General features: G+C 38.0%; 1 protein-coding gene across 2 annotated transcripts; it reads left to right on the top strand.

The window, feature by feature from the left end:
- Nucleotides 1–1,014: 1,014 nt before the first annotated feature.
- Nucleotides 1,015–25,823, top strand: LOC113051663 (ubiquitin-protein ligase E3C-like). 2 transcript variants are annotated; one of them, XM_026215589.1, is made up of 24 exons: nucleotides 1,015–1,154; nucleotides 2,125–2,263; nucleotides 2,523–2,576; nucleotides 3,041–3,115; nucleotides 3,242–3,388; nucleotides 3,521–3,636; nucleotides 3,773–3,930; nucleotides 4,086–4,239; nucleotides 5,450–5,670; nucleotides 5,776–5,927; nucleotides 6,005–6,192; nucleotides 8,302–8,388; nucleotides 8,480–8,634; nucleotides 8,716–8,942; nucleotides 10,911–11,015; nucleotides 11,670–11,757; nucleotides 13,124–13,221; nucleotides 13,399–13,531; nucleotides 14,057–14,304; nucleotides 18,579–18,791; nucleotides 19,621–19,809; nucleotides 20,002–20,068; nucleotides 20,727–20,857; nucleotides 24,096–25,823. In XM_026215589.1, the coding sequence occupies exons 2-24, from the start codon at nucleotides 2,198–2,200 to the stop codon at nucleotides 24,264–24,266; spliced, it is 3,243 nt and encodes a 1,080-aa protein (XP_026071374.1). In that variant the 5' UTR covers nucleotides 1,015–1,154; nucleotides 2,125–2,197; the 3' UTR covers nucleotides 24,267–25,823. The 2 variants fall into 2 exon arrangements, with proteins under 2 accessions (XP_026071374.1, XP_026071375.1); XM_026215590.1 differs by lacking the exon at nucleotides 1,015–1,154 and adding an exon at nucleotides 1,187–1,586.
- The last annotated feature ends 218 nt before the right edge of the window (nucleotides 25,824–26,041 follow it).

Genomic DNA, 26,041 nt, shown 5'->3' with positions numbered 1-26,041 from the left:
TCCCTCTATAATATATATGAGAAACAGAGTGGATTCTAGTCTTGCTACTGCCGTCCAACAAGAATCAGATGTCAAGCCTTGAGTGTGAGACCTATACAGTACTTCAGAAGATGCCTGTGATGCACTGATGAGTAGGCAGAATTATCTGGAAGTTAGTTGGCTTCAAAGTTAAAGGGCTATTTCTACCAAAATTTTAAATTTTGTCATCATTTACTCACCCACATGTTGTTTCAAAGTAAAAACTTGTATGACTTTCTTTCTTAATTTCTTAATGTTGAAGAATGTTGGTAACCAAATAATTTTGTTTGCTATTGACTTGTATAGAGAGAGAGAGAGAGAGATAGAGAGAGAGAGAAAGAGAGAGCGAAGAAAGAAAGAAAGAAAGAAAGAAAGAAAGAAAGAAAGAAAGAAAGAAAGAAAGAAAGAAAGAAAGAAAGAAAAACTCATAAAGGTTTGGAACAACCAGCCGTCAGTGGCTCTGGGAACAGGGGTGAACGATCTCTTTTATTAATCAAAACTTTATGTACAGTAAATTGGTTGATTTTTGTTTTGCTATGTGTTTGAGAATTCATGATATTCTAAGAAAATGTATGTAATAGAACAGAATAAAAAACGATTTATCCTAAAGGGATTTGTAATTTTTTTAAAAATAATAATATATATTTTTTTATTATTATTTACTTAAACTATACATCCTGAAAAATACACAAACATTTTTTAGAGCCTTAGATTTTATAAAAATAAATTATTGTATAAAAATAGCCATAGATTTTTTTTTACATTACTTACAAACAAACCAATAAATAATTGCATTTTATAATACATTTTTAAAGATGATCTAGTTATTTGTTTATGATTTAGTTACATTCTCGAAGATAATATATTGCCCTTGTACCGCAACTGGTTTCCTTTAATTTCTGGGATTCATCCAGGAAGTGATTGTGACATGTCTCATGTTATTGACCCCGTCTTTAACCAATCGTTTGGAAGAAAATGTTATGTTGTCCAATCAAATTTCACCTTACTACTGAGTGGGCGGGCTGTTCTCAGTGTTGGGTTTGTTTAGTTACAGCAAGAGCATCGATTTCGGTTTTGTTTTCTCTGATTTCCAGTCGCTGAACGGTATCGTTCGGCTGATCATTCAATAAAACCAGGTAAACAATTCGCATTTCATCTATTAATACGACTCATCAACAGAAAAGCCGCAAAACATCACTGAAATCACTAGATGACTCTGGAAGCGACGGATGACTGAAGTTTGTGTGAACCTGAACTATCATGCCAGAACAGTGCTGCAATCATGTTTCCAGATTACTGCCTTAAATCTCGCTAAATCTTAACATACTCCAATAACATAAACGTATATGTGCAAATGACTGGGAAATGGTGAATTGTCGAGGCGGAAAACAACTGACCTGCTGCTGAGTCATTAGCTAGCTAGTCAAAGAAGCTTTAGCTAAAAGGCTAACAGAAGTTCACTTGATCTGACTGAAGAAAAAACACCTGAACTCTGTCTTCTACAGCGCGAGTGATCCTTTAGACCTAAAACTACCGACAACACGTCCATAAATGATGATGAACTTCTGGTATTGTGATTCTTTGCTGGTTTTGTAGGTTAGCAAGCTAACGTTAACTAGCCTGGCTAGAGACATAACTAACATTTAATGTGTTTGGCTCTTATGAAACAGCCTTTTGTACAACATGTCTCGCTCAGACGAGGCTGCATGGCGAGGCATTTTTTTTGTGCGCACAGATATGTGTATGACTCTAGGGTATATTTCCTGGCTTTTAATGTATACAAAAAGTTGAAGCAATATTTCAACGGTAATGTTTTGACATTTCTGCTTTCTTTTTCGTGTTGATCACACCTGCTGAAGTGCCAGATTAGTGTCAGTCCCGCTGCAAACTTCTGTGACTGACCTCTGGAGTTTGGATAGAGTTGTTTTAAATATCTTCCTCATAACAGCTTGCTTTATTCTCAGCAGTATGTTAACATGCACGTATTTTCAGCTTCTTGACCAGTGTTTATCATCAGAATCACACACAAATTATTTGACCAGTGTTTTTTTTGTAATGTTTAGTTTATAGGCTTGACACCCGTCTCAAGTTTTCTTTGTCTTGTAGGTACAGACAACACTTTGTTGCTCTGCACACCGAGTACTTGCATTGATCGCTGCTCGATGGGAAAAGTGTAACCATGTTCAGTTTCGAGGGAGATTTCAAGAGAACACCCAAGGTGTCTCTTGGGGGTGCTAGCAGAAAAGTAAGTTTTCCATATGATATGATGGCTAAATGATCAAATAGTCTGAAATGCTGAGCACTTTGTTCGCACAAATGTCTAGTTCTGTGCATCTCTACATTTGTCTACAACAATTATTACTTGGAAACTGATGATGTGGTATGTTTGTGAATATTTGGTGTAAATGATTTCCATATATGGACTACATGAATCTGGCAGAAATTGTTTTATCATTTTTATGTTGGATCTGTTTTGAAATGTCTCACATGTGTGTTTTGTACAGGAGGAGAAGGCATCACTTCTTCATCGAACACAAGAAGAAAGAAGGAAAAGGGAGGTGAGCATCGGCCTTTGTTTTTTTTTTAAAGTGCTATGTGTTTTATTGTAAAAATAGGACAGAAATGTTCTAAATAATGTCCGAAACTTTATATTATGAGCACTTCTCGTATTTATTTGACTTGTAATGATGAATCACTTATTGTATTCCTAATTTGTAAGGAGCTTTAGATAAAAGTGTCTGCAAAATAAATAAATGCAAATGTAAAAATGATGTTAGTTCTGAAAAAAAGCATGGTTTGACTTATTAATCGAATGCAATGATATTCACGCATTTTCAAGTGTATCTTGAGAGTCCACATACTTTTAGCTGCCAGTGAATAACCTAAGATGTACAGTATTTAGTTATATGTTTGCATTTTATAGTCAGAAATGAGGATGAGAAACTTAAAGTTGTGGACAAATAAGAAATAACGGCCTTGTCCTTCATATATGTTTTTTTATTCCTCTTTGAATTTTCCACAGGACGAGAGGAAAAGACTAAAAAATGCAATCATCATTCAGTCTTACATAAGAGGATACCAAGACAGAAAACAGCAAGTATGTGGAAGCGGTTGAAACTCTACAAGTGTTGAAGGGATTCTTCAAACAGAGAATCTGTCTGTATTCTTGATCGACAGATTGTTAAATGACCAAGTATTCTCTCTCTTTTTTTTTTTCATATAGCATGCCATTCAGAGGGGCTTCTTTGACCGCTGTGCGTGTCAATGCCAGTCAGGGTCTGGCCCTCAGCTCACAGACGGTGCCATACTCAGTCAACTTGCTCGCCAGCTTCTCTTTTTTTACAGACTAAGTGAAGACAGACCCAGAATGGTGAGGAGGGCCTCTCTACATAGATATTATAGCCATATGAGGCTCAGTGAAGATTTGTTCTTGGCCCTTTTAATGTGAAGTCGGGCAGATTGATATTGTTATGCTGTCACTGACTTTATGAACCTTCTGTAGATCTGGATGTGCCAGAGTTTGGTAAAGCATCATGCTCAGTTCGTCAAGCTGCTGACGGGGCCAGAAAGACAGAGCTGCCTGTTTCAGATCAAGAGGATACTGGGGCACTGTTGCAGGTAAAATCAGATGTTCCTCAGATACTGATTTGTGTAGCTGCATACCTAAAATAATAAATCCTTCTGTCACAGTCACATGGAAACCTTTAGATCTTCTTGTTGGTTGCTTGCTAAGCATTTTCTCTATCTGTTTAAGGTTATTGCAAGCATGTGAAGATTCCAGTCTGAATGTGACCGTCCCGATGAGGATGCTGGAGGTGTTTTCATCTGAGAGAACCTACTTGCCCTTTCTAAAGGATGAAAACTATGTCGCTGCACTTATGGAGCAAATCTTGCACTATATGGTAGAGAAAGGTAGAGAGTTTTGCCCCATCCTTTATCTTTATCATTTATTAAGACCGTACATGAGTATATTCACTTAGAGAGTACACAAGACACTTTTTTTTTTAGATTTAGCCAAAGTTTGCATCTGTAACCTATTGTGATGATATTTTCCTTCTCTCTTCTAGGATACTACAGATCTCTGTATGTGTTAGTGAATCACAAGTTGCCATCGAGTCTAGAGTACAGTGATGCCCCTTCCATTCCACTGGCACAAACGCTGCTGGAGCACACGCTCAAGCCTCTGCACTTTACATACAACTCCTGCCCCCCAGATACCAGGTACATATTCACATAGGTGCATACTGGGAAAAAAAGGCATGCTATACACGCTGTGGAGAGCATTCAGTTCAAGCCGTTAGAGGAATGTCTTTGTTTTGGTGTGTGTGATGCAAGGGTTCTAGGAAAAAGGCTGCAAACTGACCCCTCACTGCAGACCGTTAGCTTTATCCTTCCAGGAGACCGATGGACATAGTTCTCTCACTGCTGTGTTTACAGAGAGTAGTAAACTCCAGACAGACTCATTGACTCAACATGTAATGTTTACACAACATTTACCCTCCATTCTAACACTCTGAGTGACGAACACTGCTGTTTTCTTTTCTTTACTCTCTGATGAACGACAAAAGTGTGAGGGAAGAAGCTTGTGCGTACAGTCTCGTGTTTGTCCTCTCTCCTCCTTTCTCTCACTCTCGCTCTCTTACACACACATACACAGAGGCATGCACCCAGACAAACCAGCAAGATTTTATTTGCTACTGAGTTTTGCATTAAATTAAAATTTGTTGATTTCTTTTTATATTAATAATGTATACTACTGTTCAAAAGTTTGGGGTCAGTAAGATTTATTTTTTTAAAGAAATTAATAGCAAGATCAAGTGACACTGAAGACACTGAAAATTCAGCTTTGCCATCACAAAAATGAAACGCGTATTTAAAAAATATTAAAATGTAAAGCTCTCTTGTTTTTAAAATTGGAGTAGTATTTAGAGTATTTCTGTTTTAACCGTTATTGATCAAATAAATGCAGCCTTGTTGAGCATAAGAGACTTTAATTATTTTGTTAATTGGTGTGGTTTTATTCTAGTGTGAATCAATCAAATTGTGGCCATCCCACTTCTGTTGTAACTTTTTGTCTGTAAAGCAAAGGCAAAATACATCCATTTAAAATAACTGGATTACTGTGCTGTCACTTTAGAAAAATATGTGTGCTAAATGGGGAACCAACAAGGTTCTTCTAGGTCAAAGCTCTCCTGTCAGCAAACAAAGGTTGTGAATATAGTTGTCTTGTAGACACACAAATAGCCAAAAGCTTGTGTAAATGTGTGTACATACAGGGAATAATATTAGTATTGAATAAGATATATAGTATAGTATTTAGAAAAGTAAATTAGGCAATATCCTTCCTGCAGACTGAAACATACAGTACAGTTACAATATATAATAAACAATTCACAGGTTCTCAACTTTTTTCGTCTTCTTTCCTTTACAGGCAGTTTGTTTTTTCAGCCTTCACTGAGGAGTTCATTTCAGCACCTTTCACTGAACAAATCTATCATTTCTTCGTGCCAGCTTTGTCAGACCCAAAACTAGCTTTCCCATTTCAGAACTTCCTTTGGTCACTTCAGGCCACCATAGCCTCCTCTGTCCGGGCCCGGGCTCAGGCTCCATGGCTCTTTTATTTTGTGCTAACAGTTGGAGAATCAGAACTGGGTAAGCATTGTGCTTAATAGCACTTGACAGTGTCACTCATATACTGTGTGTTTCTGAGGTGACCGATCAGTGAATACAATTATTCTGTCCATTTCATGTGTATAGGTTCTCTCTCCGAAGGAGGGTTGCTGTTGTACTTGAATGCGCTCCAGACTCTGTTGCCCTTGTTGCCAGTGACGGAGTGCAACAGTACAGCTGACATCAACAGTGATTCAGAAGATGAAGAAGAAATGACCGTACAGCGTCCTGCTGCACAGGTACACACAGATTCTCTCTTATCCACAGTACCACAGTATATCATTTTGATCTAAAAACTTTTGTCTTTTTTTTAAAGGATGGCAGTTGGATATCTGTGCATTATATAACAGCGGAATGTGTTCAGAAGATGGACACCAAGCAGCAGACTAATGCCCTGCTAACATTAGTTTGGAGAGACACGGCAAGTGAAGACATCTTCACCATGATGGCCTCCATCTGTCACACACTGATGGTGCAACATCGTATGATGGTGCCCAGAGTCAGGTTAGTCATATACGAAAACAACCCATCAAAAAAATGAATCATTTTCTGCAACATTAAGGATAGCAAACATAAGCAGATTCACAGCACAGTGCATACTTGTGCTTACTTTAAGATAAGTTTGGCTTGCTACACCACTCTGATAAAAAGAGATCCATTCAAGAAATAGCTGCAATCAAATGAGAATTGGATGCACTTTTATACGTGTATAAAAAAAAGAATTTCAAACATCATACTGTCGAACTTTTTCTGTCTTTTCTTCTTTTTTCCACAGTTTTTTTTATAAGATAAAGCAGAAATGTTGCTAATGAAGCAGTCAGGTGTTAAAGTATCATCTTACTGTGTTTTATTTATAAATTTTTTTTATTACCAGGGCAGTTTTAGTTGCGGTCTCTCATCAATTAGTCAGTGTAATGAGCTCTTTTCTCTCTCTTCCTTTGCTTAATCTACTTCTGGTTCTGCAATGCTAACAAAATGAGAACTGGATTTCAGCTGATAGAATGGAATAAGGAGGACAGTGATTCTTGCATATCCTTTCCATTTTTTTATTTGGTGGTATTTTTATATTTTATAGCCCGTCCAGAAGAGAAGGCTTTTAACATAAATACTGCCTTCACTACTTTGTCATTATCGGATATCTGTACAAAATAATTAGCTGGCCTAGGAAGATTAATTCCTGCAGGAGTGGATGGGATAGTTTTACAAGAGGTATAACAGCTGGCCCTGATTTACAACCTTTAAAGAAGTGCCCAGTGAGCGCGCAAACTTGGTTGCCTTTTAAACATGATCATATTTTAAAGTGAAGAGTATGGCTGTATTTCACACTAAAGAAGGTCATTATAATATCAAAACTGTGTTCGTTTAATTAGCGCACTTGGTTCTTATCCATGGAAAGGTCTCATTAATGTTAAGCCTGCTGTATTTGTTTTGGCTATTTAAAGACACTATGAAGATGCAAAGAACCTTAAGAAGTTAAAAGAAAGAAAAAACATTGTCACAGTTATTCATGTTAATAAAAGCTAGAGTTATTAGAGCAGTGAAACTGACTTTGAGAGTGTTTGTGTGAGGTCCAGTAAAGTCATTTGATTTGATTATATTTCAGTCCAACACATGCTCTCTAAAGCTTAGAAAGTGCTAAACTCAGTTTTATTTGAATTGTACCTACCGAAGTTTCAATTAGCATCTAGCTAGCATGCAATTAGGTGCTGAGATGCAATTAGCTTTACTGTATTTAGTCCTTGATTTAATATCAACAATTTTTAATGTATGCATTTCTTGTTACTGTATTATATTGAGGAAGTTAAGGCTTGAACATAAGGTCTACATATTTCAGTGTTTCATCCATTTTCAGTTAGAGGTCTGCAATTGTTTTGTTATTTTTTTTAAATTATCTGACATAAAGCATACTGAGGGGAAAGGTCTATAAATTTGTAAACAGAAGTACTTTGTGTGTGTGTGTGTGTGTGTGTGAGAGAGGTGGATGTATACATTCTTACCTTAACCAGTTTTAATCTAATTTTCTTCATTAATTACTTCCAACTATGCTTTATTTATTCTTTCGCCCCTTGACACAAAATACGCATGCCCCCTGGTGTGACAGCTGTTAGGTTTAATGATCAGGGTGACCTAAGCACAGGATCTAATTTGTGATAGCAACACTGCTACTACGGTCAGGCAGTTGTGGCTGTGCTACATTGTCTCTCTGACTGTCATTAACTTAAATGGAGCCCCCACAGGAACCACTGGTCTGTTTACGACCCTGAAGCAGACCGCTAGTTTACTAATGGAAGGTGCCTCACCTAAATAAAGCTTAATGGCTCATTTAATCTTTCCTGTGGCCACATACAAAGACGAGAAATTCCAGCTCACTGGGTTGTTTATTATTTTTTTTCTACTTTATGAGTCCTGCTGGAAATTTGGGAAGTTTAGGGTTTATGGGCAGGGGATGTGGTTATTTGCACATTTAGTGACGAGCATAGTTCCTGTAGCACTTTGGTGAATAATGTTCAGTAAGGGTATTGTTTATTAGTCTACATTATGTTTGGTGGTATCCACTGTTTTACTTCAATATCTTTATTTCTCTCTCTTTTTTTTTGTGCGTGTGTTTTTCAGGCTTTTGTACAGTTTAGCCTTCAATGCCCGCTTTCTTAGACACCTTTGGCACTTAATCACATCTATGAAGACTAAAATGATCACAGGGTAAGTTTTCTACAGTTATTTTCTAATGCGTGCATCTTGAGTATCATATTGACGATGCCATTTTTTTTGGTCCTCTCTCTCTTTTGTGTAGCTCTATGGTTCCCTTGTTGCAGGTGATGTCTCGAGGATCTCCAATGTCTCCGGAGGACTCCAACAGGATCATTCCTCTCTTCTATCTCTTCAGCTCACTCTTCAGTCATTCACTCATCTCTGTGCACGACAGCGAGTTCTTTGGCTCAGCAGATGGTATGAACATGTATTCGATTACTGTTTCAGAATCTTGTTAATTCTACAGAACTCCTGAAATTTTAGTCATTGTTTGGGCAGGTCAGAGCCAGTCGTCAATGATGCCCTTCTCTCTGGCGGAGTTGGTGACATTGTCTCGCTGTTTGCGGGACGCGTGTCTGGGAATCATTAAGCTGGCCTATCCTGAGACCAAGACGGAGCACAAAGAGGAGTATGTAGCAGCGTTTCGCAGTGTCGGGGTGAAAACTAACAGCCAGGTACTGCAGCGCATTCAAGCTCAGCAGAAACGATGGGTCCAGCTCTTTAAGGTGATTCACTCAATATCTACATCTCACACTCTTATTTCCTCACTGATATTAATGCAGAGTTCACTTTCATAATGTGCTGAAAAAGATTAAACGTTACCAGTATTGAGAAGATTATCACTAGTATCAATTCCAGTTTTGTTAGCACTGATAATATCTTCAGTAGATGGTGGGCGTTACTTTTAACCGGTCATTGTGTTAGCAGTGCTAACGATATCTTTGATGACCTAATTAAATGAGCTGACAATTAATGAGGCGAATAGTCCGGGCATCTGTTTTGGGGCCATCAGTGCTGACCAGGCCGGCAGGAAGAGCACTCACTCGGGAAATTAATAGGTTGTTTGCCAAGACTTAGTGAGCTGAACAAAAGCATTAGGATTTTAGTCAGCTGTCTTTATTTCTTCACTCCAAGACTTCCTCCATCATCCTCTTCCTCGTCTTCTTTCTTTTTATTTGTCGGTGTGGGATGACCAGATCTCTTGCTCGCTGTTGACAGCTCATTGACCCACTTCTGTCCTTTCATTTCACTAGATTTGTAGAGCTTTTCAACATTGACAATTAAAAATTAAATCTCATAATTTATAAATATGTATCTCAGTGATTGACGCATTATACAATTAACGTTAAGCAATTTATATGATTATACAATACATATCAGTACACATGTTTCTCCACAAGAACTTTAAAAAAATTCCACAACTTTCCCTTTAATGAAAGACATCATTAAAAGTTTCTTTAACGGGTTTGACGCTTTTCTTCAAACTGTGATCAGTGCACTCACAAGTAGACTTACATAAACAAATAGCTTTAAAACCAATAGATAGATTTGTCCACTATTTATTATATCATTGTATTCAGTGATACACAGTGTATATCATAGTTTGAAGGAATAGTTTAGTTTACTATTCCTTCTGAGTTGAACACTTCAAGTGAGCGCTCTTTGTTTGGGTTCCACTAGTTGAATCAGTACGGCATACAAAAGGTTCTGAAAGATTTCTACTAAAGATGGCGGAAAACGCCTCCTGTCAGCTAAAAGGAGCCATTAAAGAAGTACAAGCAGGAGAAACGCATTTCCCAAATTGAATGTGCAATTTACAGTCCGCTCTAACGCTGTTGACCCCTCGCACACTAATGTTTGGCTCCAGCCATGGGCCGTCCCTCCGGATGTTTTATCACTCCTATTGTCGAGCTATCTATTTAATTGAAAGAAGTTAATTGAATGAAAATGATCAACTAAGCTTGTATTAATATTGCTAATGGAACTGTCTTCTTGGCTGTGTTTGGAGAGGGATGTCACCGCTGGAGTTTTGGAGAGACCCATTAAGGCCTGCACTCAACCCAATGGGCTAATTAACCAATGCTTATTCATTCCGCTAAGACAGGAAGAGCCTTCGGACCCCCTGCCCCATAAACCCACTAGCAACAGAGTTTTGCACTTGCTGTTATTACAGACTCTCTGGTGTTAGCATGTCTAGGACAGAGATTGATAGGCGTTCTCTAGAAATGGCCAGCCAGACGTTCGTTAGACACTGTAATCTAACAGTGGAGAATGGAGAAGAAAAAAGCTTTTGCATGAGTATTAAGCAGAAGTGTTGATAAATGAATTTGGATGGAGTCGATTGACTTTATGGGTTAATAACGCAGTGTTTAAAGATAATGAAGACATAGAAAAGACTTTTGGTGAATTGTAGCATTTAATTATTTTTGGTACAAGTGAGTATCTGTATATTTGTGTTAGCAACTCACAAACTGATTAACAATGAAAGTTTATCTGTCTGGGATAAGAAATGGGATTACATTGGGCAGATAGTTTTATCTACTTGCAGAACTGTTAATGACTTAATCATAATGTTTTTTGGAAGCTTAGTATTTTAAATTGCTTTTAATATTGAAATGATTTATATGTGTGAAGGAATATTGTACTGAACATTATTATTACTTTTTTTTTAAAATACATTTTGATTTGTAAAGGTGATTACCAACCTTGTGAAGATGCTGAAAGCCCGAGATATTCGAAGACCGTTCTGTCCATCAGGTCACTGGCTGTCTCATGAGGTCAACATCAGAGCAGATAAGGTCAAATTAATTTGTCTAATCATGTGATTACAAACTATTAAACAGAAATACTAGTTTTGCTGATCAATCAAAGAATCAAGTGACAGCAATATTTGTTTTTGATAAAACCATAAAGATCCAATGAAAACTAGACACTTTTGCTGCATAATTTAAGCATTTGCATTTAAAAGAATGAATTATGACAAATGTTAATTGTTGATGATTGTTACATTATCACAATTTACACTGAATGATGTTTTACCATTGTTTGAAGAAACCGCATGCCATGTTTTTATATGAAAATAAACCAAACAAACCTTTTATTGCTTTTCTATAGTATTAAGCCTCAAATGTCAACTATACATTGGATTGGTTCCTTCTTTAAATAATACTAATAATAAAAAAATGCATGGTATTATATAATTAAAACAATGAAAAAAGAAAAACACAAGCACTCAGAATAACATGAGTGGAATTTGAATAATGAATTGCCGCTTTGAATGATTACCTAATTGTGGCATCCATAATTGTAATCATGATTAGAAATTTGATTATGCAGTCCTAGAATAAATACATTTTATCATGATCGTATAATGATTCAAGATTTTTTTTCATATGTATGTGTGGAATAACTTATAGCTTTTTAGATATTTATATATTGATATTTGTGTGTAGGTGACTCAGCTCTATGTGCCCTCTGCAAGACACGTGTGGAGAACCAGGAGAATGGGACGCATCGGACCGCTTCAGTCCAATTTAGATGGTGAGACTTCTCCATGGAGAACAACCACAACTGAAGTGTTGTGGAACGCACACACACACTTAAAGTAATAATAATACACACACACACACAAAGTTATAATAACAGCCAGTCAAGCAATTTCATTTCAAAACAGGTAATAGTACTCAAGAGTGTGTTGATGCAAACTAGTACCAGTGTTTCTTGTCTTTTCCGTGCCTCCCTGGAGCATATGTGCTTAAAAATTCAATTAGCCTAAGGCTGGACACATCTGGCTGCCTGTTTGTCCGGACCTTTTTCATTTTCCTAAATGGGCTTGCGAGGTAGTGACGAATGGCTCCTGTATTGACCATGCTGCACCATATTTCTCCACCAAGATGGCCCCTTGATGGCTGGTTTGTGGAAAGAGAGAGAGAGGCCTGACTAATTGAGCAGAACCATTCCACCATGCAGGCAGGGTATTAGATGAATGACACTTCTCATTTGCTGCTATGGCAGTTTTTTTTCCTATGGTCAAAACGTTTGTAGGACGGAGTTTTAATACAAAACAAACGTCCCTGTAATGGAGCGAGAGGACAGGTGGATGGGCAAATCGCTGCTGAGTTAATTAAAAGTGTGTGGCAGGAAAGACAGGGTGGGGATTGAGTGATCTTTAATGGGATGCTCTGTAAATACTGCACACAGCAAGGCAAATGAAGTAGGTCCAACAGGCATCAAGTTTCTTTTGTTTAAAAAGACCCACTGATTTGATAAAAAAAAATTCAGAAAATAATGCGAATACTGTGAAATATCATTACTATTTAAAATAATTTATGATTTCTGTTTGAATGGATTCAAATGTAATTTATTGCTGTGATGCCAAGCCGAATTTTTAGCAGTCATTACTCCGGTTCCTTTTTTTAGAGAAAACCATGATCTATTTTTTTTTGGATTCTTTGTTGACTTTTGTCACTTTTAATCCATCGTTTATGAATAAAAGTATTATTAAGTATTATTATTTGCTTATTTAGTGAATTGCTATAGTGTTTTGTCTTTTGTTGTCCATGTATATTAAAGAGCAGAAGTATAAATTACTGGATGGATTTCTAAAGGTGAAACAACACATTATTGGGTGTTTTTATTATATTTGTACACGTTGTTTATTTTTGCCATTTTCATTACATGCATATGTGCAGAGAGAGTGCAAGAAGTGACAATGATATCAAAAACACGATTGACAAATAACGCAAGCTGGAATTGATCTTATATCGACAGCATTGAAGAGCCACAGCCATAATTTAATCATATTATTAGATTTTTGGTTGAAAAGCGTTTTTTGTTTGTAATGAGATATTTGTTAAAGTGGACTTAAAGAATACAGGTTCACAGAAATGTTTATTTTCCCTCCCAGTTGGACTGGAGCCTCCACCATTGTCAGTATCAGAGGAGAGACATTTGGCAATCCTCACCGAACTTCCGTTTGTTGTACCCTTTGAGGAGAGAGTGAAGGTATGCTGTGGAGTATGTTTTGTGCCCAACACTGGTCAAAACGTTGTAATTATGTGATGAGATTGTGTATTATGCTTTAGATATGAAACACAAATAAAAATCCAAATGAACGCATGCTCAGTTTCTGAGGTGTTAAATGATGTTAATGAACTAAACTTTGTTCATTCTGTCTTTTAGATCTTCCAGAAGTTGATCTACGCTGATAAGCGTGAAGTGCAAGGAGAGGGCCCTTTTTTGGATGGCGTAAATATCACCATTCGAAGGAACTACATCTATGAAGATGCTTTCGACAAATTATCCCTCGAAAATGGTAAACGAGGCAAACCTACCCCTTCAAACGTGTTGAAAACTCCCCTAATAAAAAGCAGTTAGCACAATGAATGTAGGGAAAAAGGCATTAACCTTGCTTAAGAATTAGATATGATAATTAATAGCAGCTGTCAACAAAAGTGGTTTAGATGATTTAGTGCAAGGCGTCTTGAGTGTAAGAACTCGCCTCTTGAGTCTCTTAGAAAGTCTCTTTAGTTGTGATTTTACAGATGACATGAAAAAAAAGATTGCGTTATGACATAGTCTAATTGCAAATGATCTGGTCAAAACAGTTCATTTATTTGGATTAATGCGCATATTGCCTAGTTTTTATATCATTGTGGGTTTAAGTGACATGTAAATAGTTTAATTGAAAATATGATTGTCTAATTTTACCACATAAATTCATTAATATGTTTTCTCATTATATTATTCCCTGTATTGTAGTCTACCCCACAAAGACGTAACGACTTTTACTGGGTGTTGTGTGGAACATGCTAAATACATTTGTTTATCTCCATTTCAGAGCCTGATCTTAAGAAGAGGATCAGGGTTCATTTGCTCAATGCACATGGGCTAGATGAAGCTGGCATTGACGGAGGAGGAATATTCAGAGAGTTCTTGAATGAGCTGTTGAAGTCGGGCTTTAATCCTAACCAAGGCTTCTTCAAGACAACTAATGAAGGTCTTCTCTATCCGAGTCCCACTGCCGAGATGCTTATGGGAGAATCCTTCACCTGGCATTACTACTTCCTTGGCAGGATACTGGGAAAGGTAAGACGAGGTTCACATCATCTAGTGCACTACACTGTAACATTTTGATCTCTTCTGTGGCACAGCGAGGATAGAGCATTACAGAATCACTTTAATCTAACCTGCTAGACCTGTTCACCATTTGTTTACATTATTTTACCGTAAATGAATTATTTGATAACTCTTGCAGTGGCTTGTCTTTTGGAATTTTACTTTATTTCATTTGTCTTTCACTTTCATACACTCTCAAACACAAAAAAGGTGATTTAGATCAATGCTGAAGGTCAAAGTTCAGCTTCAGTCAATGGTTTCAGGATGAGTAGCTTAGTTACCATTATAAATCCTATCCATTTGATTTACGAGGCCACTGCGGTTTAAAATCAAGTTTATTTGTGCCCTTTTGCTCCACATTTTCCTTGATCTAGGTTTATTTTTGTAAGATCATTTTGAAAGTGACATGTACGAAACCTCCGTCAAAACATAAGAAATGTTTGGCTGCATGAAAATTTAGGCTGTTTAGCAACTTTAATTTAGCTTCAAAAATTACAATTCACAGTTTCCAAGCATTTCCAGAATCTGTACACATAGTTACCAGTATGTAGTTAATTAAAAGGGTTGATAAGTGGAAAATGTTTTACCATAAGCCCTTTTTAATAACTTTTCTAATTATCCTAATTTTGCCCTGTGTTTTCCTTTAATGTCTACACCTTGAGCCACAATTTATTGTCGCTGTTGTTTTGACCATCTCATTCGTGTGTCCGCTAGCTGGTATTTATTAGCCGCTAATGTTTTTAAAGTTTCATTAATGCGTATGCCCAGGATTGTTTATCACGAAGCACATTGACTGGGGGAAGGGTAGATGAATTACCTCATGCCAAGAAGCCCGCTGCTCAATTAGGCTACTCCATTAGTCCACGATTCCCCATCTCTGTTTGTGTAGCCGTCGCATTTGGCCATGGACGTTAAATCAGCTAGCACCATAAATAACAGGCTCCGTGCCACTGGTAATAGAGTTTTGATCAGTTTTACAGTCACGGGCATCAACACCACTTGTGGAGAGGCAATTCTGGCCACTTATTAGAGCGCTATAATGAACACGCACACATACGCACACCTTGTGCGATGGAAGGGACATAAGCGAGCTCCTGCTCTGAGGAATGGCTGCCCCCGCCCTCCTACTTTCCTGATCCTATTCCATTCAATTGCCCCCTCTCCTCAGTAATGGGCAAAACAATTAAGGTGACGAGATTAATTTGAATTTGACTTTCAATTAACCCTCCTTCTCTCTCCATAAATATGTGAAGGAGTGGCAGACTGAGGGGATATTGATATTTGTTTAGTGCTCTTATAAAGACGACCTGTATAGATTACAGTTGCATCACTGTTGCAGTTTGGCTGGCCTCACACACACAGAAGACACACACACAGAAAAAAACTGTTGATCATTTCTGTGATGTAGTGACCCTTTTTTATTTATTTTTCAAATAAGAGGTAATGTTATATTGCTGGCTAAATATTTCTGTCAAAAGAAAATCTTTTTTTTGTTGTGGAATCAGTGAAGAAAATTTGATACAGTTTGGATTTGCGAAATCCGCTTTTCTGCTCATTTTAATATAGTTATGGCATCATTTCAAATGCAGATTTTGTGTGAACCTGATAATCAGTGGTTTCAACAGAATTAGTAAAACCATTTACCATTTTTAGCTTACTGTTTATATATTTAATATACAGACAGTCAACAATGTTTACCAGGTTTACATTTCACTGCAAGTTGTATTTTGTATATGGCTGCATATGTGACTTATAAAATCATGAACAGTGTTGGGTATAGTTACTTTGGAAAGTAGTTAGTTAGGTTACAACGTTACCATCAATTAAAAGTAATCAGTTATGATACAGCGTTACCTATTCATAAAAGTAACGCGTTAGAGTACTCATGCGTTACCAAAAATTAAAAGCCGTTTGCAGCGGCTCACACACGACACACGACAGACATAGCCCCTGTCCCCTTTAAATGCACCTAGAAGTCGTGACTCCCGACAATGAATAACGTCAGTCATCCGACTAAATTAACACTGCAGGATAACAATAACAGGATAGACAGTCAGCAATCGGCTATTCTACATGGCGTTTTATTTATTTATCACAGAACATATTATTAATCAGAATTCGCACCTAACGTTACCCAGCCCGGGTAGCCTAGGCTACTGTACATTATGAGCACCACAAGATAACTCCTGATTTTTCTTTAACTTTAAATAATGCAGTTATCAAAGTACAAGTATGCTTACTTGTAAACACAACCTTAAACAGGCTTGCAGATTTAAATCCATTTAGAAATGATGAACAACCAGCCAGCCAATGATCTAACAGAAATTAACAGCTGCCTGTCAAACAAAAATGATAACAAACCGAATTAAATCCTTCACTGCCACACAGGCAAATGACAAATCGCTTAATAGCCGAATTAATTATTATTAAAGTGTCACTCACAGTCACAAGCCTAAATTCGCTTTAACACAGTCCTCTTACATTTACTCTTCAAAGTAGTGATTAAAACGTAGCGTTAAATTTGAGGTAGAATTTTTGGCGGTCGACAGAAGCTTTTCACCAAAGCAGAGTGTGCATTTTACCGTTATGTTCTTTTCTTTTTCGTTGACGAATTGAAAATAATGTGCGTACTTCCATAAACCAAAAGCTGTCCTCTCTGCTATCTTGCCGGGAGTTCGAAAAAAAAAAAAGCCCCACACACACACACACAGGGTCAGGCGCAGGGCACAGACGCATCACAGCCATTGACTTTACGATCACAGAGCTTCGGCTCCGCTGATACTGTACATCCGCAGGTGGCACAGTAGACCTAGGACTACTGTCTGACAAAAAGCAGGCTGCAGTCGGGATTTTCCTTTCCTTAAAATAACGGATTACTTTTTAAAAAAAAAAAATAACGAAGTTACTGATTACTTACGCACGAAACTAACGCATTAAGTTACAAATTTCAGGAAAAAAGTAATTAGAGTACTCTAATGCGTTACTTTGTAACGCGTTACCCACAACACTGATCATGAATATATAAATATATATAAAATATATATAAAATCTTGAATCTGAACATGCAGAACTGCTGTTGCATATTAGAATGTAGACAGCATGGGCTGAGTGCATTTATAGATCATGATGTTGAAGAAAACCGTGTTTCCACAATATTGAAAGTGGATACTTAGAAAATAATGACTTTTTATTAAGGTTTTGAGACACGCTGCAGCCATTTAACTGAAACTTTGTAGCCACTTGTTTAGAATGACCTCCTGTTGAATTGTTTTCACACAAATACTTCTACAGTCTATTCATGCCCACACACACACACACACACACACGCACACACACATAAATACCAGGTGTTCTGCAGTTCAACAAGCAGTGCTTAACTGTCCCTCTCCAAAGGGCAACAGAGAGGAAAGAGAAGGTCAGAACTCCTGATTGATGGCAAGTGTGTTAAGTTTTTTATTGATTCTTAATGCTGTAAATTTACAAATTTATTTGGCAGAAACAGAAGGCAGTTGCTAAGTTGTTGGCATTTACTCTCCTGATGGTGCCACAATTTGCATTAATTGCATTGCCACTGCACTCACTTATATTAAAAGGCCCGGCCATTCATTACTCCTTTTTATCCCAAGTCATTTTGGCACAATTTCTGGCAATAAACACCCATAAATAACTTGAAGGTTTGAAAAATAGTGTGCGTAGTGCCTCCATATCCTTATTGCGGCTTCTTCCCGGGAGCGACGTTATTGATAGGTTTCAGGAGGGCGCAGCACATATGTTCCCACAACAGGGCTTGTGGGATGAATGTTGCTAAGTGGATTATTTTGCATAAAAAATGTCCCACGTTTGAAGTCCCGCAATTAACCTGTGTTTAGAAAATGCTCTGATTTACAGCCTCTCTCTCTCTCTGTGTGTGTGTGTTTTAGATGCATGCATTATGGAGATTTAGGAAATTTATAATCCATGTAGCTTATGTGGTCGAGGGATTTTAGTGCAATCATTTATTCAAGGCCTGTATATTTTAATGCCCTCAGTTATGGTCTTTTTAGAACTGTTGCAGTACTTTAGCTTTTATGACTCCCCCCTCCTTAATGGAAGAACAGGATAAGGATACAATTGATGTTTTTAAAGTTTGAGCTTCTTCAGTTTAAAGTGTCAGTATTTGGGACAGATTAGCCAGTAGGATGAAGATATTGCCCTCCTGGACATCGTCTTCAGTTAAATATCTCTCTCTTTCTCCTGTCCCCCAGGCGCTGTATGAAAACATGCTAGTGGAATTGCCATTTGCAAGTTTCTTCCTGTCCAAGCTCTTGGGCACCAGTGCAGAGGTGGACATCCACCATCTGGCCTCTCTAGACCCAGAGATGTACCGAAACCTGCTCTTCCTCAAGAGCTATGAAGGCGATGTGGAAGACCTTGGACTTAACTTCACTGTGGTCAACAATGATCTCGGGGAGGCTCAGGTGAACAGCATGTCTCCCCCCCCCCCCCCCCACTTTTAATGCTCTTTTGATTGTCTTTTGTGTCTCCTCTCTCCCTCTCTTGCATTGTTAATGATTGATCTAACTGTTGTTAGTCTTGGCTGACAGAGATAAAGCACGTCTCTGTCTAGATCTCTCTGAAAGAACTTCTCTGTTGACCAGAAACATACCAGCTGGGTAGCATAGTATTAGAGCATTGCCACTCCTCACCAGCGATTTCTAATTGCTTCCATTGTCCTCATTTGTAAGTCGCTTAGGATAAAAGTGTCTGCTAAAGGACTAAATATAATGTAATGTAAAAAAAGAAAAAGGTGTGTGAAGGGAAATTTTATGTGCTCTCCACATTTGTTTCAAGCTCATTTTTTCACTTTAGCATTTAGAAAATGTTGATTGTTAAAATTATTATTAAATAACAATTTAATTATATAGACAATGTATACATTTTATCAAATATAAAAGAACAAAATTCTGGAAAAAAAACAACAACTAAGGATTAAAAAAAATACAATAAAAACTTTGCCACAATAGGTAACCGATTGGTAGGTTTTGTTATTGATAAACTTACATTTCCCATTCCTTTTTTTTTTTTTTTTTTTTAATAATAAAAAAACCTAGTAAAAGTAAACATTCAGTTCATTCTCTTTCCCCTTCATTAGCGAGGTAAAGGGTGTCCATGTGCACTCGTGTTCCTCAATTGCCATCAGCACTTTCCTCTGCAGCTGTACAGATCCACTTTCAACAAGGAATTAAATCCTCACTGAGCCCAGGGTGATGGCGCCTGTCACACTTCCGTCAATTTGTCTTTTTCCAGGTGGTCGAGCTCAAACCAGGTGGAAAGGACATCCCGGTAACCACAGCCAACAGCATAGCCTACATCCATTTAGTGGCCGATTACCGTCTGAACAAACAGATCCGAGCACACTGCCTGGCCTTTCGACAGGGCCTGGCCAACGTGGTTAACCTGGAGTGGCTGCGCATGTTTGATCAGCAGGAAATTCAGGTAGCAGCTGACACACACACTTAGATTTACACTGTAAAAGTGAGAAAAGGCACATCTGTCTACATACAAACCAATCAATCAAATAGTAACAATGAGATCAACAGCCTGTCTTTTCTTTACTCCCTACTTTAAACACTCCTATTTGTGGTCATTTATTAAACGTAAACAACTGAAGTCCATTTATTTTTTCAGGTACTGATTTCTGGTGCACTTGTGCCCATCTGTCTGGAAGACCTAAAGAAATTTACCAACTACTCAGGTACTACAAGAACACCCATAACACTTTTTATGAGTCATTTCATCTTCGATTTTGAGCTTTATTTAAGGTCAGGTTGATATTTTTTATATTCTGTATTTATTAGTAATGGAGAGCAATGTACCAGTTTTAGAACACATTGTTTTCTTTTCACACGCACCTCCTAGCAATGAGCTGTATGTTTGTGCATGAGTTTGTTGTGTTGAGAATGACTTAAATGGTTAGTTCACCCAAAGGTGAAAATTTGATGTTTATCTGCTTACCCCCAGGGCATCCAAAATGTAGGTGAAAGCAGATAAACATCAAATTTTCATTTTTGGGTGAACTATCCCTTTAACAGTCTGGTACTGTGTGATCCTCAAATGTTTACTTTATGATGCAATGCCTAGTTTTTTTTTTTTTTACTGAAACTATTTTCAAAGGCAGCAAGTTTATGATGCCTGGTTATTTTAAAAGTTGTCTAGTGTATTCCAGCCTTATGTGTGAACTCGAATGACTCAACTTTTCCTCTGCTTGGACAGGACATGAATTTGGTTCCATTAACTAAAGCTCATAATAATGATAATTCAGAAGGGTTTAGTTATGCAAGTCTTTAGAATTTCATTTTATGCATTATATTCTTAACTTTATTGTTTTTCTTAACTGTTGCTGTATTATTCAGGAGGTTATACAGCAAATCATCCAGTGATCAAACTATTCTGGGATGTGGTGGAGAGCTTCAGCGATGAGGAAAAACGCAAGCTGCTAAAGTTTGTTACGAGCTGCTCACGGCCTCCGCTCTTAGGCTTCAAGGTTAGTGAGATTGACCAACACCCCCCTGAAAATATGATTTTAATAAACTTTTGACATGTGAAAGACATCGGAGGTTCTGATCTGTTGTGTCTGAACTCTTTAAACATGAGTTAATAATTGTTCTGGGATTGCATGGTGGGTTCACAGGAAAAGTGAAATGTGCAGACATGACCCAACTTAGCTGCATCGATATGACTAGCATCTGTTATCACATATGGAGTTCAGATGAAGTTCACGCCAGCTCACACCTGCCGATGATTTAAAATTGTATTCAATAAACTTATCAAGATCCCCACCGCAAAGAATTCTGCTCCCTTTCTTAACAGAGAAATAATGAAGTGAACGGATTGTTTTGTCGTAGTATATCGTCATTAATTTACACAAGGGTGTATGAACAAACAGGCTCATTGTAACAAATCATTTTCACATTATAACAGTTTTCAGGATAGGCCTTATCTTGACCTCTGTTTGTGCTAGAGAGGTTGTGACCCTTAGGATTGTTATTTGAGGCTTTGCCAAGTGCCACTGCATGTGTCAAATCCATCTGACTGATAAAACTTAGAAATGCCCTGTTGAACTGGCTGTTCAAATGGCTTTGACTTAAAGGTCCCATAGAATGGCATTGGTACAGTATTTTAAATTGTTCTCTGAAGTTCCCAGAGTGGGTATGCAAAATACCCCACAAATAATTTTTTATAGCTTCTTGAAATTGGCACTTTTAGTGTATGATCAAAAACGCTCTGTTTATGTGTGTGTCCCCTTTTACGTGAAAATGAGCCGGTGCACCAGCCTCCCTTCCCGCGTTGCCAAGTCCTTGGTTTCCGGTGGAATTGGGCTACTTCAACACTGTTGTTGTGGGTTGCTTTTCAAGTCCGCGGAAGGGTTTTGTTGTGAAAACCTGGCAACCCTGCTCTCTTCTCTGAAGAATGCGGAGCTTCAAGAGCTCATGCTTGTGGGCAGATAGGTGTTATGTGACCATGTTTACTGACCTCACACATTGCTACCAAATGCAATTTTAACTACCACATTCCTATTCACGATCATTCTGGTAGCAAGTGAAGGAAGCATTAGTGAAAACAGGCAGAGACATTGCACCTGAAGCGTTGGTATCGATCCCTCTTTCAGAAGCAATCTTTGGACAACTCCAACTTTTTTCCAGGATATTTCCTTTGTGTCCTCCGCTGTCTACGGAGACTCCTATGTTCATTGGCGCTTTGGCGCTGGCACATACCTCCAGCAGCCACAGCTAGAGAACAGTAATGACGGACTGCAGCTTCTCACTCAGGGCTGTGTATATGCTTCACAAATGAGCGAGACTTGTAGTCTGGAACTGCTTGTGTGGAGAGACCCATTATAGGCTGATTGTTTTCACACACTGTGGCCACACAACTGTGTTCAAACACCTTATAAAAGTGATTTTTGAATTCTGTGGCACTTTTATTGACCATATTGACTGGATCTAGCGTGTAATCACAGGCCAAAAAAATGAGTATTAGAGAATTCTGCCGACTTCATCTTATTCTTATCCTGCCGACTTATTTAACAGGATTAGTATTGTCTCATCCTCTAGGAATGTAATCTTAAGTCTTTTTCTTGTATGTCACAGTGTGGAGTCTGTCCGTTGTGCTTATTACGCTCTGCAAAATCTGGAGAACAGAAACATCATTAAATGTGTTTTTATGCCTTACTTGGACTAACCAAGGACAGTAATTGTCATTTCATTGACTTTATTACATATTTTAATAGCTGTCATCAGTTTAAAGCGGATTACCTTGAATTTGGGAGGGGGGGAAATCATTTGAGCAATTCCACCGATATGTGTTACTGCCAAAATTAAAGTGGGGCTGTTTAATGAATTTGACTTTGGTGCAGACGCTCTGAGGAACGGGTGGAGAGGAGGAGCAAGAGGAAAAAGACGAAGAGAGACCGATCAAGGGGAGATGGCCTCCCACCTCGTCTGCCTCTTTAGCCAGCTCAGCCTTAATTAGGTGCCGTTAAACACCCCAGAATTCATTAGGGGAGAAATAGCCCTGTCACAGAGAGCTATTTATAAAAGATGATGGATACGCTTCTTTCAAGACGATGGCTCCCATCGTGACACTTCCTCAATAAGCAACGATACTTTAATACCTTAATTGTTAGAAGAATTGGCCCGTTAAAGCAGGTTTAATCAGGTGCATTTTGGGGTTGAGCCTTACAGCCACGTGGATCATTTTTTCATTAGGCCTATCTTGTTGTTCTTCCAGTAACCTTTCACAGATCTGAAAAGTTGTAAGCTTAGATTTTGCATCCGATATTAGGCTGTTGTTATTTATCTGCACAGATGCTGTCCATTTAAAATGTTTAAAAAGAGAACTTGTTGTTATCGGTGGTCCACTGATGCCCCTTCACTTGCTTGCACTACACTGACAGTAGAAATGGATCTGGAACTTTCACTTTCAGTTTGAAGCTGTACTGTGTGGCTCATCTGTGGTCGTGAGCAGTGTAGACACAACAGGCGCTTTCACACATACCGTCTTTACTGGTAAATGACCGGAAAATTCCCATTTAGAGATCATGTGTGAACAGGAGCTTTTCAAAAATACCCGTAAATTTGTTTTGCCAATTTACTGGTATGGGAAGTTGTAACATTACCAGTAATGTCCTCTTATAAGCAACGATACACTTCCTCAATAAGCAACGATACTGGTATGAGCATGAACAAGTTCAGAATGTGCTGTTTGTGCAGCCTTAGAAAACGGTCTAATAATGCTCTTCATGGAATCTCGTCCATGGAATGTGCCACTTCCAATATTTATCTGGTTACAGTCATTAATGGGATTAAAAATAACTTGCAGTTTCAGTAAGTGAGTCAGATGTTGATTCAGTATCCGCCCTGAGCGATTCAAAGAGTTTCTTTCTGTGAAAGATGGGTCAGACTGATTTAACCCATTAACGTCAAGTGTTTTTGACCAGTTCATTAAAAGAACTGAAAAAGAAAAAAGTGACTTGTGAATTAGACAAGACTGGTCACTCTGTATTTATTGTTTACACAAAACTCAACTCAGTAGAAAGGCATGTTTTATGCCTTTATTTTGCACAAATTTTTTTTTTATGTTAACATTTCACTTCACATTCAGCACTTCCTGTTTCTTTTCAACCACCCCTTATTTCTACCATGTATGTATATGATCAAATGTGTTTGTAGAATATTGTTCCTAAATGTTTATGAGACACCCTGCTTTCTCATTCTCTGTAGGAGCTGTACCCGGCCTTCTGCATCCATAACGGAGGCACTGACCTGGAGCGTCTCCCTACTGCTAGCACTTGCATGAACCTTCTCAAGCTGCCGGAGTTCTGTGACCCTCAGCTAATGCGAAACAAGTTACTCTATGCTATTGAATCCTCTGCTGGCTTTGAGCTCAGCTGAGGAATACTTCATCTCCTTGATGGCCTTCAAACCCAGACAAGAATATTCGTCTTTTGTCGTGGTGACCAGATAGAAAATGATCAGAAAGGACAGACAATGCGTCTGCTGTGGATCTACAGTGATTTACAGAAGGTGTTGGGGCATATAAAAACAGAGAAACAGAAAGTTTGAAGCTGTGGCACGTACCAATATATGCTCCGTTTTATTTTTACTTCAAAGAGCGTAAACTTGTACATAATTCATTTATAATTTCAAAGCAACTTCCCAGAATGCGTCCATTGAGCGAAAGCACTAACATTAAACAGGAAGATCTAAATGTTGGAGATACCGAAAGAATAAAATGGCAACGCAAAATTTACTTGTAGATTTTCCTTGGTTTTGCATTGCTAACTTCAAGAGGGGATGTTTTAAGACCATGTCATTTTACGGTTTCAACTGCTCTTTGTCACCATAGTGCTGCACAACTTGAGTGTCTACCAATAAAATGCATGCATTAGCCTCGCTAACTCAAGAACAAGCTAAACAAGCTTCTCCAAAGTAACAGCATGCCTGAAACTTCTTCAGTACAGTATACTAAAGAGTTGCCTTGGTTTTATGTCACACCGCTTCAGCTATACACACCTTGATACAAGTCTTGCTAACGGTAGACCATTTGTTGAAAACTCTGAGCTATACATTTTCCAGACTAAAAATTATTTTATGGCTAATGTGCCACCAACAAAAGAGTTTAATAGATCAGAGTCATGGCAGGATGTGTGAAGGTTAACGGGTGGTAGAACAGTAGCACAGACAATGGTGTGTAGTCATCTTGTTTTAATCATGTAGTAATGATGACTTATTTACCTAAAGAAAGTTACAGTACACTTCACTTTGAAAATACAATAGTGGCCAGCTGCAACTTTCCTGTTTATGAGATTTCAGGCCTCAAATATATATGTGTGTGTATTCCACACATTGGGCCTTGCCATTATAGCGATGGATAATTATGCTAAAAAAAAAATTTTTGTGCAATAAAATAAAAATGGACTGATGACTTTTAGGTTGTTTTTAGATAAGTAGTCCAAGGGGAGATTTTTAAGTGAAACAGAATTGATCAATGAAGGAAAAGTGTGACTTCAAAGCCAAGGCATGTGTACTGGACACTACTACAACATCTGCTGTTGCTCCGAACAATTCAGTAAACTAAAGTGGAGTGAAGTATGTCAGCAAGGTTGGTTGGCAGAGAGCTGATGATGATGGATATGTGAATATGTATATGTCTACATCTTTTAATGTTCACACAGCATTTGTATAAGATTTTAGATTTCTCTCTTCACCTTCTCAGTAATAACCTGTCTCCCAACATCTGTTCAGTGAGGAATGTGACATCATGCAGGTGCTGAACATCTGATTGTTTACAAACACTGATGTGTAGAGTTTCTCTTGATGTTGGTGATGAGAAAGGACAAGCAAAGTTTGTGGAAAGATGTACATTTACCGACTTTAAGTGCAGGTGTTCAGTCGAAGTATCAAGAGTGTATGGCGATGATTAAAATATGTTTTGAGTTTTTATTTGCACTGGAGATATCAGCATCTTTTGTTGAAATGGAATATTTAAGAAAAACTGGGGGATGATATTTTCATTTGGAGTTTTATGGCCTTTGACATATAATTAAAGAAACATCCAGTGATGGAACAAGAAAGGAGGCTATTCGGGACCACAAATGCATTATCGGTACAACATAAATTAAGGGTGTATGTTTGACATAAATCTAATGGGGTCCTGCTATGAGAGC

The sequence above is a fragment of the Carassius auratus genome, chromosome 32 (genome assembly GCF_003368295.1).
Source record: "Carassius auratus strain Wakin chromosome 32, ASM336829v1, whole genome shotgun sequence".
Lineage (NCBI taxonomy): Eukaryota > Metazoa > Chordata > Actinopteri > Cypriniformes > Cyprinidae > Carassius > Carassius auratus.
The sequence above is the reverse complement of the archived record's forward strand: the minus strand, read 5'-3'. Positions and strand labels throughout refer to the sequence as shown.

Coding starts and splice junctions, on each gene's coding strand:
- LOC113051663 (XM_026215589.1), top strand. CDS start 2,198: ATGTTCAGTTTCGAGGGAGATTTCAAGAGAACACCCAAGGTGTCTCTT. Junction 3,389..3,520: donor GTGAAGACAGACCCAGAATG/GTGAGGAGGGCC, acceptor AACCTTCTGTAG/ATCTGGATGTGCCAGAGTTT. Junction 13,532..14,056: donor CAAATTATCCCTCGAAAATG/GTAAACGAGGCA, acceptor TCTCCATTTCAG/AGCCTGATCTTAAGAAGAGG.